Source organism: Haliaeetus leucocephalus, unplaced genomic scaffold (genome assembly GCF_000737465.1).
Source record: "Haliaeetus leucocephalus isolate CR32 unplaced genomic scaffold, Haliaeetus_leucocephalus-4.0 Scaffold191, whole genome shotgun sequence".
NCBI classification, from domain to species: Eukaryota; Metazoa; Chordata; class Aves; order Accipitriformes; family Accipitridae; genus Haliaeetus; species Haliaeetus leucocephalus.
In genome coordinates, this window is record NW_010972627.1 from 577,543 (window position 1) to 596,557 (window position 19,015).

Consider the following 19,015-nt stretch of genomic DNA (forward strand, 5'->3'; position numbering starts at 1 on the left):
TTGTTTTGATCACAAATCTAAAACACAGTGTCATGGAGCTGCTATGAAGAAAATTAACTCTATCCCAGCCAGCCCCAGAACAGTTACATAGAAAGGCTACCAATGCTACCAGTCATCTGAGAAAAGCGAGATTTCATTTTTGTAGCTATCTGTAGCTAGCAGGTTGGATGATTTGCTTCCACTTACAAACACAGCCCAGCTCTTTGGATTTAATGATCAACTTTGCAGTGTGTTTTTTCTTTTGATTTGACAGAACAACTCGTAGCTGTTTCAGGCTGCAGACAGATGGTGAGTCTACCTCCTCTGATCGCTTCAGACAGCATTTGACTACTGCTTTCACTTTTTAACAACTATGAACAAAGCTTGCCATGAGTCTACATGAGAGGTCTCTTGGTAAGACTCCTTGTTTTGTCCTTTGCTGTGACAGCTAACAACAGTAATAATTCTCTTTTAACAGTGTTAACTGACAGAAAGTTGTGTAAGCTATCATTGTACTTCTGTTGCTGTGATGAATAAAATCAGGACATACCTGAAGCTCATTTATTCCAGTTGGACTGTCTGTAGCATTAATTTCTTTGGTGCTGGTGAAACTTCACTAATAGGTAGGGGAGTTACAGGTGTCAGTTTGAAATTGAGGGGATCTTGCGTTTGATACTGGTCTTCATGGGCATTTTTTAATTCAGTGTAGTCTCTTGTATTTTATTCAGAGATTTATTTAAGCTGGATTTTACCAAGTTGATAACCAAATGCTTTTGTTTCCATCTTCTTGTTATGGGGATTTTTTTTTTTTTTTTTTTTTTTTTTTTTTTTTTTTTTGCTGTTTGGTCAAGTTCCTTGCCTTTGTGGTCAGAAGGAAGGGATAAATTTTGAAGTTGTAAGGAGTGTAGATGCTTTGTGAATGTTGCTAAAGGATAAGAAACAATGCTTGATAGAGGAATTGTGCTTTTGGTTTAAGTTGTTAAATATGAACACCCATCTAACTGCTAATTCATAACTAATTATAACAACATTAATTTACAAAATTAACTGTTTCATGTGTGGTGGAGAGGTAGTTGCTGTGTGGCTTGTCACCATCTGCCACAGGTAATAGCTGCCCTCTTCCAAACATCCCTATTTGAGCTATGGCTGCAGAAAGAGGAGCTCATCAACAGCTCATTTCCAAGAAGGGTCCAGTTCTTTGAAGGCCAGCAGTAAATCTAAGTCTCCCCCACTGACATAAAATCCCAGAGCACTATACAGTAAATTTGAGGATTTGGGCTGTTTTGTTTTGGCATTTGTGGTTGTTACTTTTCTTGGTTTTTAACTGTGGGTAAGGTGGAAGATGGAAGGTCTTGCAGAGCTGTTAGTTTGACATAGAAGAAATATTTCTGAGATACTGAGTTTACACAGTCTATCCAAATCCAAAAGTTTGCTTTTGAGTTTTTCAGGATTTTGCACAGTAGTTTTAGTGCACTCCCTCTCTCTCTCTTCCTCCTCAGCTAGTTAAGGTTTTGAAACAGGAGCTCTGAATAACTGCTGAGAGGAAGAGCAGTGTAAGCCTCTAGAATGCCTATATACGAAGACTTTATCACTAAATCTAGCTAATTACATTTTAGAACAGTTTTTTTGAGTGGAAAAAAGCATGTACCTCGTTGATTCTTAGATTCTTAAAATAATCTGTAAATCACTTTGTAAAAATCTGTATTTTAGTATTTAATAGATTTCACTTATTCTGAATTCTATTAATAGTCTTCTATTTTTGCAACTGAAGCATTATGAGTTTTGAATGACAGTACATTATTTCTTTAAAGTTAGTGTATTTCTGCAGGTAACACCAGTCTTCTAAAAGTATGGAATGCCAACTGTCAGTCAGAAGGAAAGTAATTTTTAGTATGTCCTTCAGTAAACCCAGTGGAAGGTTATTTACTGTCACTGCAAATGTTCAGTTATGTAAAGTGTCACATTATTTTAGTTTCAGAAAAGAGGCTTTGAAACAGTCTACTGTATATATTGTACTAAAATTGTACAGCAAAATATAGCTCTGTATGCTATAAGGCTAAGTGTTTTTTCAAGTGATTTCCCCCCTCCAGAGACCTCTAAGTAGGTGGACAGCTTGTGTGTGTGATAGAATACATGACTTCGGGCAGTCTTTCTCTTGTGATCTGTGAAATGAGTGACACTAGTTTTATGTTCAGCTCCCAGCCCCATGTGAACAGGGGTTTTTGTGTCAAATGATGCAGAACGTAGGTAAGCAAAAAGTACATCTATAAGAATTTTCTAAAACACAGCCCTAGAACACTTGGATTTTTCAGTTGTTTGTCTCTAAGATGGAAATGTTCTTGAAGTTATATGGCCTTGAATAGGAACTTCTACCCCAAAATTAAATAATTAATACAAAGTTATCTGAAATTGGATAAGCAAGCATCTTAATCCTTGGAATTTCATTACATACTTGAATATTTTCTTTATACAATCAGGTTTGCTGCATAAGCAGTGTTAGTTTTTTTCAGGGAGTAAGGCTCTGTGTATCTGTTCATTTAATAAAGCTTTTTTTGAGCATCACTTCTAGAGCCTGTGTTCAGTGTATGCATTGGCATTGTAGTGTATGTCACTGAAAAGAGACAGACAAATTACCTGTCACAGTTATGGTTGAGATTGGGTAATTGATTCTACTTTTGATAACTAAGTGTATGCAGAAATGCTTTGGTTAATATTTCAGATGCTCAAATACAAAAATTTACTGAATGTACTCTGTTATGATGGTCTCGTTGACTTATTAGAGGTCATTCTGTAGCTTGAGGAAAAGTAAGACCTTTCTCTAGCTGAATTTATTTAAAGCAAGGCACCCTCAGTGTATTTGAAAGCATTTACAATTGGATGTGTCAACAATTTCTGGTGTTAAACTGTGTTTTCCTTCTAGTAATTCCCCTGAAGTGGCAGCTGTATTTAATTTTGTTTATGAAACTGAATTTTCCTTTAAACCCAAATCAATATTTAATAAGATTTTGTCCCAATCAAATGCTCAAAGTTAGTTGAAGTAATCACATATACCAAGATCAGTCACACTTCAGAAAAAAGTTATAGAAGTTAAACCACATGGTGAAGAATAAGGAAAGTATCCCATTATCTCTTAAGAAAAGTGTTGATTCTCTTCCAAAAAAGGTGTGCTGTGTACTACCTTTTTGCCTGGACAGAAAGCCTCCTACTGGCTGCTGCTCGTCAGGCTCAAAGCTCCCATTCTTATGAGAGTATTTTCCAAAATGGGTAGGTCTTGAGATGTGTACACCTTCATAGGTAGCTGACGTATTGTTTTACAGATGCTAGGATATATCAAGAGTTACTTGTTGATTGATTGTGTTCTTAGTGCTTTAAAATTTTGTCTGCCTTTGTCCATTTACTGTGGACATAATGTCATATGTTTGCAGGTTCAGCCACAGAAATCTGGCCACTTTTGAGGATGAAATGTGCCCTTGATTTGAGTGAGATCAAACTGTCACCTTCTGTTTTTTTAAATGAGGGGGAAGGAAGAAAAAACAGAACATCGAAAGTGTCTGGCATTTCCTTAAATTGATAACTTTAAATTTTCAGTAATTGTGTTAGTGACAAAAATGCTTTTTTACAGCCTCTTAATTTGGTAAAATTCTGAATGTGTTTCATATATGCAGCTGAAAAGCTGTTGTTTGCCAATGTTGCAATGCTTTGGAGAGATCAAAAGGCCTGGGGGAGTCTAAAAGTAGGTGAGTGCAGAGGCTAGAATCTGGAGAGCCTAAAGAATATATGCTGTAACAGGGCAGGTGTACTCAAATGTGGGTTTTCACCATGTCAGAGGGAGCAGAAATGGGGAAGAGAACTGGTGTATCAGACAGACACACACTTCATAAGTAGAATCCAGAAAAGCCCCTTCATTAGTGTCCTTTCCTAGCCTGGAATAGATTTGAATTTTATGAATCTTGTCATTCCTTTGCTGTCAGCAAATGTCTGTTGAAACTCATTAGAAAAATGTTGTATCCCTTTCTGTTTGTCCAGGTATATATAGAATGATAGAATCATTTACGTTGGAAAAGACCTTCAAGATCATCAAGTCCAACCATCAACCATGCCCACTAAACCATGTCCTGAAGTACCCCATCTACTCTCTTCTATATAGGATCATACCTCGTATTGATGGCTTATTAATGATTATTTGAAAGGATTGTATCATTCAGATGACTTAGGAGAGCACCAAAGGGCTTCATAATGAATTTTTTTCCCCTATTTTGCTTAAAAAATAACATTATTCTGTAGGCTTTTAATTTTATTAAAGCTGCAAAGTTCAGCATTAAAACATTGAGAAATGATGTAATGAAGGTTGTTTGTTCATTTCATATGCCCATATGCAGTTTTCCAATTGCATATTATTTTCCTCAAGACTGGCCTGATTCAGTGCATCGAGTGAGCAATGTTCATTCTTAATGACTGGCTATTAAATATTTTCTTTATTCATTGTGTAGCCTGAGGTTTATTTACTGCATGCTGTTTTCTGAAGATAGAAAACCTAATTTCTGAAAGAAAATATCCAGATATCCAAACAAAAATTGATGTATTTTCACAAATCACCAAGGTCATACTGTCCTTGTTTTCCTGGAGCTGTACAAGCAAAGGTCATAAGCACATCCGTACTTCCATGAGCCCTTTTTGAAATGCTTAATACTCCATCTCCAGGAGCATTTAGTTGAATATATTTGGTATTATATAAAACTGTTTCTTAGCTGACTTCAGCTGCTGCTTAAATAACTGATGCTTCTGCAAGGTCTTTACAGCAAATGAGGTACACAGTCCTACCCCTCAGTGGAAGCTTTTTGTTGAAGTGATTTCCTTGCTATTGGTCAGGGCTCTGACAGTTGAGTAACACCTGCTCCTCCATGACAGCATTTACTGTCTTAATCAGATGGCTTTTTTCCTTGTGGAAGACTGAAGGACAAGTTGTATTTACTGCATAACCAGGTTTTGTTGTCAGAAGATGCGTGTCCAGTGCACTCAGTGAGGCTGCAGTCTTATGGAAATGAAGAATAATTGGTTATATCACTAAAATCTGTAGCATACAATGCTGCCAAATTGAGATTGTGTGGCTAAGCTCAATTATGTTATTTTCAGCTGCTGAATGCTTGACTTTGATACCTTCATTGTACTTTTGGGTTTTACTTGTGTTTAATATACGTTCAGTGGAATAACCTACTTAAACAGTCTGACATGATGTGTATGAACTCTTCTGAATTGTACCTTGGATTCAGGCCTGTTGTGGAGTGTTGCCTGTCCCAGCTGTTTCAGGAGGGTTCGAGTGATAAAAGTGTTGTAGTCTGCTTGCTGAAAGTAGGCAGCTGTTGCTCATGTATTGATTATGCAGATGCATGCAATCCCGTTGAACCCTGCGTTATCAGGATACTTGAGATCCAGGGAAAAATTGCCTTAGCTCTGTGCCTAAAATATTGTTAAAATAGGATAAGAAGCCATTTCTTTGACAGCAGTAGGTGATAAATACTTGGTGTTTCCTGTAGGAGGAAATAATGACTGATCTGAATGAGTAGTCTGTAGCAGAGCCAAGCTGGCAAAGGATTTGCCTTCTCAGTGAAGGTGGGTGCTCTGTGGCATCAAGATACCGTGAATTACTCTATGAGGAGAGCTGTGTGACACAGTGCCATGTTAAAAATCTCTTGTTTTCAGCTTCATTGTTTTTCGAGTCTGTTGTGTCGATTTCTTAACCCAAATAATAAGCGTCTGCAGCAGTATCCTTTGAAATGTCTCAAATACCAACAGAGAAACACATTTGCTCTGCATTAGCAAATTACTGCATAGCAAAAGCTTGCACTGGGCCTGGAGTTTAAATTTATGCAAAACCATAGTTTTGACTTCTAGTTTGTATTTCATGTTAAAAAAAAAAAAAAAGAAAAAAAAGAGAGAGCGCTTTTGATGTGTCTAAAAATCTTCTACGTTTAAGTTCATTCATGATTTAACAATCATACAATCATTGTATGTATGCTACTTTATTCTCCAGTGAAATCCATGTGGTTTTCTTCACGCTTTTTATGTAGAAGAGAATTTTTTTAATCCCATTTCATTCTATTTATGTTGTGGGTAGACTTTGTCTTGTGTGTAATAAATTTCCATAAAATTCACTGATTGGGTGATTGTGGTGTTTTGTTTTGTTTTGTTTTTTCCCCCGGTCGCCATCATCTCTTGGCTCAAAGACAAAAGTTCTTTCCTTAATGCTGCGAGATGATTGTGTTTACTCCTGCCTACTTCCCCTGTCCCCAGGAAATCATGCAAGAATTACACGTATTCTCTTAATTGTATTGTGTCAAGAATTGGTGAAACAGAGCTATTTCATCTTTGTTCAGAAGAAATTGTAGACTTCCATTAGGTGAGAAATTACTCAGTATAAAAACTTGAAACGATGATATTTTGGGAGCTCAATTCTTTTTTTAATCTAAACAAAAATATTTAATGTGGCAGTTTCCTTAGGTTAGTATCTAACTGCAGAGATAAAATTTATTTCTGAAGTTTGCTTATTGAAGTAGTTCCTGCATGACATGGAGACTCTGAACTTGCTGTATAATGCTGTTATTACCAGATATATCTGTGACTTAGATTAGGAAACATTTATTGATTTGTCATTTCTTTCCTCTCCAGGCTGCCTATCACCAAAAGCGTTGGAACTGAATATGCTAAAAAATACAGACAAGTGGAGGAACAGGAGCTAGATGTAGTTGGAAATGATCATCTTGTCTACAAACCAGGTAAAAAAAAAAAAAAAAAAATTTGCTTCTTGTTATAAACTTGCATACACCTGTCTTTTTCCTCCTATCTCCTCCCGTAAACAGAACTATGAAACCTTATTGTGTATTTCTTGTTTGTTTAATGCTGTATGTGTGTTTGTTTTGTATAAGGTATGGTCCTAAAAAGTAAGCACCTTATTTTCTGGAAGCCACAATATATAGTGCTGTTGTATGCACATGTATCTCTGCATCTGGTTTATTGCATTGATATGGCTGAAATATATCTGCAAGGAAAAGATGCCACGCATTGCATTCATGTCTTTCTCTATTCTGTTTTCCCATTTTCTATCCATGTTTTTTCTGTGTATACTTGATTGTTGCTTTGAACTGCCTTTAGAGAGAAATTTGATTGCACTTCTTTCCTAGGAGCTCTGGTAAAAGTAGTGTGAGGCTGGCTCACTTGTCAGGACAGGTCAGCTTCAAACTCTTCCTGTGCCTCTTAATTTCCAAATTTGTTAATGTAGCTGATTTCCCAAGTAAAGGACATTTATGTGTTTTGTCTGTTCTGCGTGTCGTTCTCTGTAATACTTTTTGTATCCCTTTGCTGATATACCAAAAAATTGAGAAATTTTCTAGAAATTACTGTCCTTCAATGCTTCTGCAAATTGTATGACCTCTGGAACTCTGGTAAGTGATGAAGCCATTTGTTTGGCCTATCATCAGATGACAGGCAGTAGGTGCCAGGCAGTAGGTGCAGTTGACCTGTCTAGCATGTGCAGTGCATCTGACCATCTGTCCTAACCACAAAATACTGTCTCTTGTTCACTTGACATTACATAAAACTTGTGGGAGAGGAGGAGAAGGTATTGAAAGGTGAAAATGGGGGAATAAAGGGACTGAAAGAAGCTTTGAATGTTGTAGTTCAGGAATGTGGTGTTCCGTAGTCTTTCATGTGCTCTACTAGCAAAGGAAGGACAGCAACAAGTTGACTAAGCGTAAGTTCCTTAGATGTTTCTTTAGAAGTATAGTGGTATCGATTAATTCAAGGAAATACTGTAGATCATTTAATGTCCTTCAGGTATTAAATCAGAATTCTGCCTAAGGCAGGCCAGCAACTTTAGCAGCATGGGTTGCCTGCTTAATTTTGAACGGAACTGATGCTAGCAGTGTTCCTCCTGTAAAAGAAACAGGGTTATAACTTTTAGGAAATATTTCTGCATAGTCATCCTGGTACTTTTTTATAAATACCTATTTTCCCCTTGGTCTACCCTAAAATGTTTGTCCTTGAAATTTATACCTTCTAATATTTACTCTTGCCTTCCAGTTGTAACTTAAACAGCATCTAGTTAGCGAACAACCTTAAAAAATTACTAAAATTTTAGCATATACATACTCTCTTATTATTAATCTATTAGATGTTTTCATATGTCCCTTTTTTCCCTCTCTTCCCACTCTGTGTCATGGTCTGGAGTCTCAGTTGCTTCAGGATTGGTTCCATGTGGTGTTGATGTCTGCCTTCTCTTGTCAGTGCTCTGCTCCCAGCTCTATGCGATCCAGTGGGGGACTCTTAGCAGACTGGATAGTGATGGGACTGGAAGAATCTTACGGCATTCTGAGACTGAGCTGCCAAATCCCACCAAGGTGCAGAATAACACAAAAACTTCAGAAAATCCTGGTTCTTATTGCTATCAACTTTGATTTACAGACAGATTCAAGGATATTATGTTAGGATAATATAATAAAGATGATCAGTGAGTGAGCATGAGATTTGTAATGTTAATTTTATGGATTATGAATATATATGTTAATGAGACTGGTATTCTCAAATGGTAATATGTTCATCATGCAGATTTCAACAGCTCCAAGACCCATTTGTAACTATTAACTATATCAATCTGGAAGTGCATGTTCTATTTAAGAACATGAAAATTGTCATAAACAATCAAGGATTTATTTAGACCAGGCCCTACCACTTTAGCTGTGTTGAATAGAAATGTAGTCAAGAAATAAGCTGCACAACATGGAAATGAGAAGCTGATTTGCCCTAAAGGTTTCAGAGTTGGTAGCCCTTCTGTTGTTCTTTCTTTCTGAATTGCTGTTCTAACTGTAGATGATATCTTCTCTGTAAATTGACAGCCCATTTTAAATCTTGCAGAGTTACTGAAACTGTTGTGGTGTTTGCTTGTGCCTTGGTGTTTTATGGAGTTGTGTTGAGTTTAAATTTTGTGCTTTCCAGTTTCTTTGAAAGAGCATATGTTTTTATGCCAAGAGGACAAATAGAAATGCCTAACCTGCTTCTCTGTCAGGAAGACAGATCATGAGGGAACTGCATTTAGCATTCTGGTTTCTACGGAACATGGTAGAAATGATACTGCTGTGAAGAGGATGTTGAAGTGATTGAATAAAAGCAGAAGAAAATACTTTGTCACAACTGTTAGCCAAAACAAGTAGAGCATTAGCAGTTCTTCCCTGGGCCATTGGTCTAGTTCCACAGTAGGTACTGGCTGTTCCAGAATTAGACTTAGATGCACCTTTGATTCAGTGAGGTCACAGGATATTGTGCAGAGGGAAACCTTCCAGAAATATGTGTATGGAACACTTGCCTACTTTAATCATCCTATGGAAAACAGACTTTATTTTTTTAAAATTCTGGGTATTCTAAACTGTATGCAGTAAGAGTTTTACTCTTAAAGCCTCTAAAATCCTTAATAAATTCCCCTCTTTTTTTAAAGGATGCCTATATAATTGTTTTCATGCAACTTTATGGATGGCAGGCTTTTTTCCTCCATCTTCATTGTTTTCACACCATTAAATGGATCTCTTCTGGGGATCTTCTAGGTCCTGGGTGAAGTAATTTCTTACAGAGAAAAAGCAATTTAAACGTTGTTTCTGACATATGAAAAACTTAAGTTGTAGAGTTCCTTAAATGTTTCAGATTCAGAACAGATGCATGCCAGGAAAATAAATCATAGCACAGATCTTCACCCAAAACCATTTTGTATTGAAAATATGTGCGAGTCAAAGAGGTTTGCAATGGAGAACAGAAGACTCAGCAGCAAAGACTAATTACTTGTGGTATTTTCTTAGGAATTCTAATGTTACCTAGGGGCATCCTTCAGCAGTCAGCACTTCAAGACACACAACTGTTAGCCAGGTTTCCCCAGTCAGGAATGATAATTGCTTTGCCCAGGCTCTGGATTAAGCTCTTCAGGGCTCAGCCAGCAGCAACTTCATGTACTTCGCATTATGACTGAAACAGCATGAGTTACCGTGAAGTCCTTATGCTTTGTGGCTCAGTGTAGGAGCCTGGTTGTTTCCTGTGGCTTTCCTTTCTCATGAGCTTGCTTGCTAACTGTAATCACTTTGTGTGTTTGCAGCTCAGCAGAAGAATGCTTAGTGACACAGTAAGCATCTCGTTTGACTCTCCTAACCAGTACTTTCAAGTATATTTTTTTATGCATCTGATTTTTAATTTGCTTAGTGGCAGATACCAAGATCCAGCTGTACAATCTTTTCTTCCAGAACTGGTGAATGCAAAAATCTAATCTTGTGTTAAAGGATCTGTTCAAATTCAATTCAGCAAACAGGCACCAGAAGGAATACATTTGCTATATGGGCTACAATAACTGAGATACTGGAAAATTGCTCTTTCCATGGGCGATAGACTGTTTTAGTCATGGCAGTCAACATACCTCTTAAAGAACTTCAATAATAATTGATAAGGAAGTGAGCAGGCGAATTCATCTTTCCCATAACTGAGTTTTCACTTTCTTTTTGCACTGACTGAATAGAGAAATTAATATAATTATTTAGTCTGGATTGACATTAATGCTTCTTACACACAGAAATACTTTGTCATAAAACAGCGTGGTGGGCAGTTGTATGCTTCCTCAATTTACTGTTTTCAGGTTGGAAGTGTCCTGCGTTCTCTATATGTCAATCCAAGGTGCATGTTTGAGCGTGATATCTTATAAAGGTGTACTCCGGTTGGGTTTGTCCCAGTCTTAATAATGTTTTCCAGAAAGTATAAGGAATTGAAAAAGTGAAACTTTGTGCCTTTATTGCTGATAAATATGTAGTCCTGTAGCTCCTTGAATCTGTAGATGCCTCTGTATTTGCAGAACTGATCTGTTTTTTTGAAAGACCAGCTCTCATTTTGGGTGTAATTACATAAACAGATGTTAAAAAAAAACAAAAACCCAAACCAAACAACAGTTGAAGGTAGTTAAACTGTGTGGTATAGAGTCCACAGCTGAATGGTTATTTAAATGAGTAGAATAAACTCGGAACTTTCATAGGGGTGTATTTTAAAGTATTTCTATTCTGCAGGGAGTCTTCATTGTTCAGAAAAACAGCTTTCATTAAAAGAAAAAAAAAAAAGGCAAAAGTTTAAGGTCTTCTAAGATGGTTACCCAAGTTCCCAATCCCAGTTTTGTTTTTTCACTAATGATCATACTGGATTTCAGAAAAAGTTTGTCATCAGTTTGTTAGAGTGGGCCTTTTCATGGCTGCTTGGGTCATGTCAGTGTTCATCTGAAGTTGCCGGTTTACTCTGAGGCCCAAGACTGTACTGTCTGCTCTAGATGGATGTCTCACAGTTGTCATCGTATTAGTTCCCCAGGCAAACTCAGTAATTTTTCTTTCAGTTTAAGCACAGAGTATATGTCTTGAAGAGAAAAAACCCAAACCATACAGTTTTTAGTACTTGCAGCATCTACTAATATAGTTATATGGCTGCCAGTTCTCAAACTCTGTATATTGATGGTGGCTGACATTGGATGACCATTTACTTTTGGTATAATTTTTTTCCAAACTTCTGTGCTTAGGAGAAGGTAAGATATTGCTGTCCTAGAACTGTCATATAAAAAGCAAAAAAAAAAAAAAAAAGTTATGTTTCATCAGTGAAAAAAAAAAGAGTTATACAAAATTGATTAAATTGATCTGATTATTCGGCAGGTACATGAATACTGGTGGTTGTTTATTTGTTTCTGGTTTGTTCCTTTGTATTTTTTAAATAATTCTTAATTTTAGGTTAATGATTTCTTATTAATACACTGGGGTTTTACTGAGTTAGAGAATCTTATAATGTGAATCCTACTATTTAAGGTGGTTTTGTCGTCCATCCGTGTCCCCCCCCCCCGCCTTTTTTGTCAGCACTGTTGTAGAATTGCTGCTGTCCTCTGTTGTATACTTTTAACACATTTTTCAAAATTGCAGTTGTTACATGGAAAACCTGATAGAGGTGGGAAGGCTATGTTGCTTTAGCAGGAATATGCTGACACTGGGTTCTTTTCCCTAGCAGCTTGAGACTTCTTCCAGCATTGGTCAAACGATGCAGAGCTACTGATGTCTCAGTAGTGACATGTTTGTGCCAGAGGGAAGCTAGTCAGCCTTTGTACAGTGTTGTTGTGACAGAATGCTACATATGAATTTTCCTGGGGAATATATTTAGAAACTTGACCAGAAGTATTTTAAAGAGAACTGTTAATATTTTCAAGGGATGCTGCTATTAAGGTCTGTTTTGTATGTGTTTAGTGGTGCTAAGTTAATCACTGTGCAATGATCACCTGTAACTTGCGTTACACAGAATCTAGGTAAAGAACCTTTCTTGTTGGAGAGTGTGGCTTTAGGAGAGCTTTGGGTTTTAGTGCTTTATGAAGCTGTCTTAATGAACTGTCTAGCTTTTGGGGGTTTGTTTTAATGTGGGAATAAGTTATTTTGTATTCCTTGACACTTGAAGACAATTTGGGGGATTGGAGCACATTCAGGTATGGTACAGAGACAAAAGAAGCTGTTCTGCCTGCTGCTGCTTCACTGCTGTGTGAGATTGTTAGTAACCTTTCCAAAGAAAGGGATCTGTAACTGTGCAGTCAGGTATTTAGGCTGTAGCCTTTATTTTACAGTAAATATTGCCTTTGTAAAAAGAATACTAGATTTCTTTCCCACTACTCTATGTATTTCTTAGAGAAATAACATGACATTAAAAAAAGTGAAGTCTTAAGTTTTTATTATCTGTATGCAAATAAGTAAATTTCACCATAGTACCTGGTGAAATGCATTTGAGATAGAAAGCATTTCTGCCTTTGATTTCAGTATAGTGGGGTTTTTTTTGCCAAATTGTCTAATTGTAACTTGCAAAGTTGTTGCTTACCAAAGTCTTGTCCTGGTTTTCCCGTTCTACACCTGCCTCTGCACCTGTTTAGTCACGCTTTTGTTTTTCATGGTTGAACTGACAGCAGACTGCAGAGCAGAAACTTATGGTAGCACTGTATGATTTTTGTTCTGTATTACCCAGTGATAATGGTGACTTAACTGCTGCCAAGAGACTGCAGAATCTAGTATCACCTTGAAAGGTCATTGTGATACTTACCAGACTTGTTTTAATTGCCAAGTGGTAGAAATATAGTGGTGGTCTTATCAAATTATGGGTTATTTTGTACTGTGGATTCAGTAGGCTTTAAGGGAAACAACACATGGGTACATGAATAAGGCATATTTTTTTCAGTATTGTCAAAAAAGTTCTTGGGAATGGGTAGTTTTGGCAGTTACAATGCAAAATGTGCAAAAATACTGTTTTCTTTAATTAAAAGAAAAGCACATAGAATTATGGAATTGTATGCATCTTTGACACTGATGGTGGCTTATACACAGAAGCAATGATTTTCAGAGCTGCTGCCAGTAAAACAGCAGTTGCATAAACACCGAAAATGTCTTCAATCTACTATTATTAAAAAGTATTAATTCTATTAATAATCATCAACATGTGATTAAAATTTGATAAAAGTTAGGTTTCCAAACACTGTGATCATATTCTCCTGCTGGTAGTTCCCTTTCTCTATTGAAATAACTTACTCTTGGTTATTTTTATGCCTAGATACTTCATTGTCTCAGTGTGAATCAAGTGATCGGACTTCTATACCAATAACTAACTGTAAATGTGTGGATACGCCTATAGCCAAACACAGGGAAGAGGTAATTTTGTTGTATTTTCTCTCATTACGGAATAAAGCTGAAAATCATGTTTTGTTTTGTTGGGGTTTTTGTTTTGGTGTTTTGTTCCTGTTTTAAGCATTGTACAAAACCTTTGTTCATTGTACAAAACCATTGTATAAAAATTCTTAGAGGAAGAAACATTGCCGTTATACTTTCTGTTTATAGGTATTTATGTAAAATATGTACATGAATGCATGCCCATGTTCTTTTCTGTGATCTCCTAATGTGTTTTAGGAGTCCAGTTATCTACAGATGCCTAGGAGATGATAGAAAATATGGCACAACATTTTATAGAGATTTGATATGTGGCCTGGAAGCTATTGATATTTCAAATCTGTTTGAAATCTTCTTTGACTTGTTTTGTAGACTTACAATTTTTCTTGAAAAATTGTTTCAGATAGTGTCTCTGATACAAAGCAATTCAGTTGTGATTGTACAAGGAGCAACTGGCAGTGGTAAGAGCACACAGATTCCGCAATATATTTTGGATTATTGCATTCAGCAATCTATCTACTGCAACATTGCTGTTACCCAGCCTCGGAAAATTTGTGCCAGCAGCATTGCCAGGTGGATTAGCAAGGAACGCTCATGGACACTAGGTGGATTTGTAGGATACCAGGTATAAGAAAATTTCAAAGTTATTTAAAAACACATTTAAAAGTACTGTATCGTCTTTCTTGATTACTTTTAAGTGTATCTAGTGTACTGCAGAAATGTTAGAGAATCTGCTTTTAAGGTGGAATTGCAGGTTTCTAGCCGTCTGCTGTTAAACATTCGTAATTAAATGTTTAAGCTTTTAAAGTTGAACAACTATAAATGCTAGTGAGCCTCCAACAGACATATTTAATTGCCTGCATTCTGATAATTGGACACATCTATATTATTAATCATTGAAATTGTTGCAGGAGAACTATATTCTGTCATTTTCCCTTTAAAATTATTCATTAACATACTTGATTTGTTGACATTACTACATTTACCTGTCACTTATGTCAAAACTTCCATGCATTTATGGCCACATTGTTTTGTGAATGTCCATTTGTTTCTTCTTAACGTGGAAAAACTTGAACTAGTTTTTCCCCTTAAATCTACCTCCTTTCCTTTTGTCCAACTTGGTTTCAAACTCAGTTCTGTTCCTCCGTTTATAACCTTGATGCCACTTTCATCTTTTGACACGGATACTGGTGCTTTAATCATCTCATTGTCAGTGACCAGAATAAACTGCTGTGATCATTGTTTCACTGGTAGTTTGACAATAGCTGTCTGTGGACTGGCTTCTCTGAGTCCTAAGGCCAGTGGGTTCACATTGGTGGTGGGAGGATGTTCATGGAGAGTCATCTGCTTCTGGAGTTCTTTGCTGGGAGGAATACATGTTGATTTCTTCTTCCTCTCTTCTTCATGCTTTTTCTTGTTGTTTTTTCTTTTTTTTGTTTGACTTAGGGTCATATGTATATATGTTTTCTAACATGCATTTACAACTTGCTTTTTCTTCATTGGTCTGCACTCCAGGTTACATCCAAATGTACTACATATAGTACCATTTATGTATGTTAGATGTCTTCTCTTTGTTACCTATAAAAAGAATTTCGTCCAGTTCCAGGTGTGAGGGGTTTTTATTTTTAACTGACCATTACAGATTTGTTTATAGTATGCGGTCTACAGTGCCAAGCTTCCACCCCATGTGTTGTCCCACATCTGCTTTCTTCTGTGTGACATCCTGTCTTTCCACTTCCCAAGGTCTCTGCTACTGTACCAGGCCTCTATATCTCTACACTACACTAAATTGCTGTTGCAACTATACCAAGTAAAGCAAAGGTGAAGGCAGGTCAAGAAAAGGTCAAAGAGAGACAGCCTGACATGCCTTAGTCCTGAGGCCTTGCACACTCAGTACAAAGCTTACAGCCTGTTACTAGTAATAGCAGTATTATACTACAGGGCTATGGAGATACGTCAGCTTCATTTTCCTTTCAAAACAATCTTTATTGTCCTTCATACTGAATGCTTTTCTTTGTCTAAGTATCAAATCTTAGTGGTTTCTTTTGCTATGTCTACAACTGTAGTAGGAAAAAAATATTTTTCCGTTTTTTTATGAAACTCTGAAGTTTAATTTTTCCACAGGTAGATTGGAAGACAAAGTAAAAATACTCTTTATGCTCATTCACTAAGTTTCAGTTCTGAGAGGTGAACACCAGATAATTCCATGAGAAGTATGATCTGACATTATCTCAAATTTTAACTACGCCAGTATTAATAATCTTCAGGCGTCATTTTGTAGAATTACTGTGGGTTATGTATGTTGTTTTTTTCAAAATAGTTTCTACATAAAGTCTTTTGTATAATTTGATACCTTGTATTAATTAGTCATAAAATTGCTAAATTGATTCATTATGCTAATGAGTCTTAAAGACATAAAATGGTCCTGTGCTTCCAAACTGTCTTCAAGACAGTATGTGTGGATGTGCTGTGCTTGTTTTACAAGCACTTGCGTGAGCTGAGCAGAAATGGAAGTAGAACAGTTGAGTGTAGACTCATCTGCTCTAGGTTGTTGTAAAAGCTGAAAGTGAAAAGATGATCATGGCTTTCCCTGCCTGCCTTGGTAGGTAGCACCTGAGATGGCTAATGTAACAGAAGTATTTTAGAAATCAAAACACCATTTACCATAAGGTTGTAGAACTTTCAGGAATAGGTTGCCTGGTCTTGGTGATATCTTATGCCTCTTTCCTTTTCTCCTGTCCAGTAAGCAAACTATATTTTGGCAAAATCTTTTTCTTGCTCTGTATATTAGTGGAAAGATAACATGTATGTACTTTCAAAAGCTTTTGAGGAATTCTTAGACTAGAGCCCCCAGCAAGGAATTGTGATCCTTTACTCTATAAACTTCAGGGTTTTAAATTTTTTTTTTTTTTTAATTTCTCCCAAATAAAATGTTTGTGGTTGACTGGTTCTGGGCTTTAAGAACACAGCTGTGCAGAGGCTTTGACAAATTTGAGTGAATAATTTTGATGAGTTTGCACTATATTTCATTTTGAAGTTCTTCCAGATGCCTGTTCCTGTGAATATGTTAAATATCTATTCCTATCTATGTTATTTTTCTCACTGTGTTAGGTAAGTTTAGAGAACGTTTCCACAAAGGAGACAAGGTTGCTGTATATGACAACTGGAGTTCTTCTTGAGAAAGTAGTTGGTGCCAAAAGCCTAGCTGAATTCACACACATTTTCATCGATGAAGTAAGTTGGTGGAAATAAGTTTAAACTTCATATTAAGAAAACCTTCTTCTCTTTTGTCTTTCTGACCATGCTAGAGAAAGAAAAATACAGACATCTACTTGTAAAGATGCTTTGTATAAGTTGTCTGAACTAACACTTCTTGAAATACGCTTGTCTTGGCGATCCTTTGAGCAACAAAGTTCAGAACTGAGGGTGTGGGGAGGATTTTGGGGAGTGCTTATCTTGTGATACGAGTGGCTTAAAATGTTTTCTGAAATCCGCTGTGTGGATTTCAATAACGTGTATGGCTAGGCCTATTAAGAGGAGGCAGGTAGTTTTTACTCACTTGGTTATTATTGCCCTTAGAGTCTTTACTCTTCATCAATGTCCTGAAAAATAAAATAGTTCTCTGAAAGTTCTCTGTCTTCTGGCTGGATTTACAGTCCACTCATGTAGATTCATTATTATTGCTGTCACTTCACTAAAAAGTGAAGAAAATATACTTGTAGGTTTTTTGTAATTTGTATATTTTCACATGTGTTTATGCTTATTTTCTCGTGGTAAGTGGTATTTGACTGTTAAACATAGTCAGATGTCAGACTGAGCTTTCACAAACAGTGAATGTAAATCACATGTAAGATGTAGGACTTAAATCTTGGGATGTAGTAATACTGAAGAGGACTAGCAGATTTCTGGTATGTGCTGTTGTGGTTTTTTGTTTTGTTTATCTGGGGTTTTTTTAATGCTGGTTTTCATTTTTATTCTGTTATGGTATTGGAGCTGAGAGTGACTGATTCTTGGATATTTGAGGAGCAGGGAGACAGCACCTGGTATACCATTAGACTATTACAGTAATAATAAAGGCTGTCATCACTGCACTTGAAATGGCACATTGAAAACCTGGAAAAGATGGAGTAAATAGTTACACTTTTGTATGAAGAAACTTAAGGACTTCATTCAAACAGATGAAGGAACCAAAAAACCGCAAGTCCTAAAGAGTTGTACCACTTGCCTTCATGGGAAGGATTTGAGACCACCCTAATATATTAGCAGAGTCTTGCAAACCTTAACATTTTAAAGCCAAGGATAAGGAAATGCAGTTTAGATGTAAGATGCAAAAGTTTAACAATAGAAGATGCATATGTAGAGAAGTGTTAGATCGTTCCTTTAGTTTTAAAATTTATTAATTAGATATGAAAATTAATGAGTGAAGTTTTCTGGCCCCTTATGCAGGAGAACAGATTTATGCAGAGATTCTTCAAACCTTGTTTGCTTGGGTGCTGTAATTTGAACTGATGGTATCAGCTTGTACCACTTCTTTCAGCAGTTGCTAGCTTTCAAGACTGTGTGTGGTTTTTTGCTTCCCCAGCTGAAATTCTAGTCCCTCTTGTTCCCCATATGCCACTTTTTTTCCCCACATCTACCTCACAGATTGTGATCTTGACTCAGTAGTAACCATTTTAACAACCACATGTTCTCCATTCTTAATTGCAGGTCCCAGCCTGCGTAGGGTACTGCAGGTGTTTAGGAACATACCTAAACAAACCTAGGTCCAAAAATCATGACTTCTCACAGCAAGACTTTGCTGTCAGCCTGAAAACTGCCTTAGCTAAATTGTTTTTGTAATGGGGCAGTATTGAATGGAAGTATAACTTTGTGTTATGTTAGAAAATGCTAATTGCCTTAGAGGGGATGAATGCTGACCTTTGAAGGCTGAGCTCCAGAAAAAGCTGCTGCACTTAATATATTTAAACTATAATTCAAGAAAGAGATATGATCATCATTGATAATGTTGAGAAGGAAGTATTGAACTGCAAGGATCAGTCAGAACAGTCAGGTGCTAGGATATATAAAAAATTGGGTGGAAAATAATGTTTTGCAAAGCAGTTGTTTATTTTGATCATAGGTAGAAGCCACTGGGAACAAGGGATGTCCATTCATTTTGTGGAGCTTTTAGACAAGCCAGCATACTCCCTGCCTGGATCATTTGTGATCTTACCTGTACAACTGACTTACCCAACTTCAGTATCACTTCAGCTGTTATTGTTAACTCTAGTAGAACTAGTGGCTAGAGCTCACGATTG

General features: G+C 36.7%; 1 protein-coding gene across 1 annotated transcript in view; it reads left to right on the forward strand.

The window, feature by feature from the left end:
• TDRD9 (tudor domain containing 9) overlaps positions 1-19,015 on the forward strand; it is an 86,278-nt gene that overhangs the window by 15,516 nt on the left and 51,747 nt on the right. Inside the window, exons 2-5 of the mRNA XM_010565449.1 lie at positions 6,646-6,752; positions 13,606-13,703; positions 14,122-14,343; positions 16,830-16,952. Coding sequence (XP_010563751.1) covers positions 6,646-6,752; positions 13,606-13,703; positions 14,122-14,343; positions 16,830-16,952 — 550 coding nt within the window. The remainder of the gene's footprint in view (positions 1-6,645; positions 6,753-13,605; positions 13,704-14,121; positions 14,344-16,829; positions 16,953-19,015) is intronic.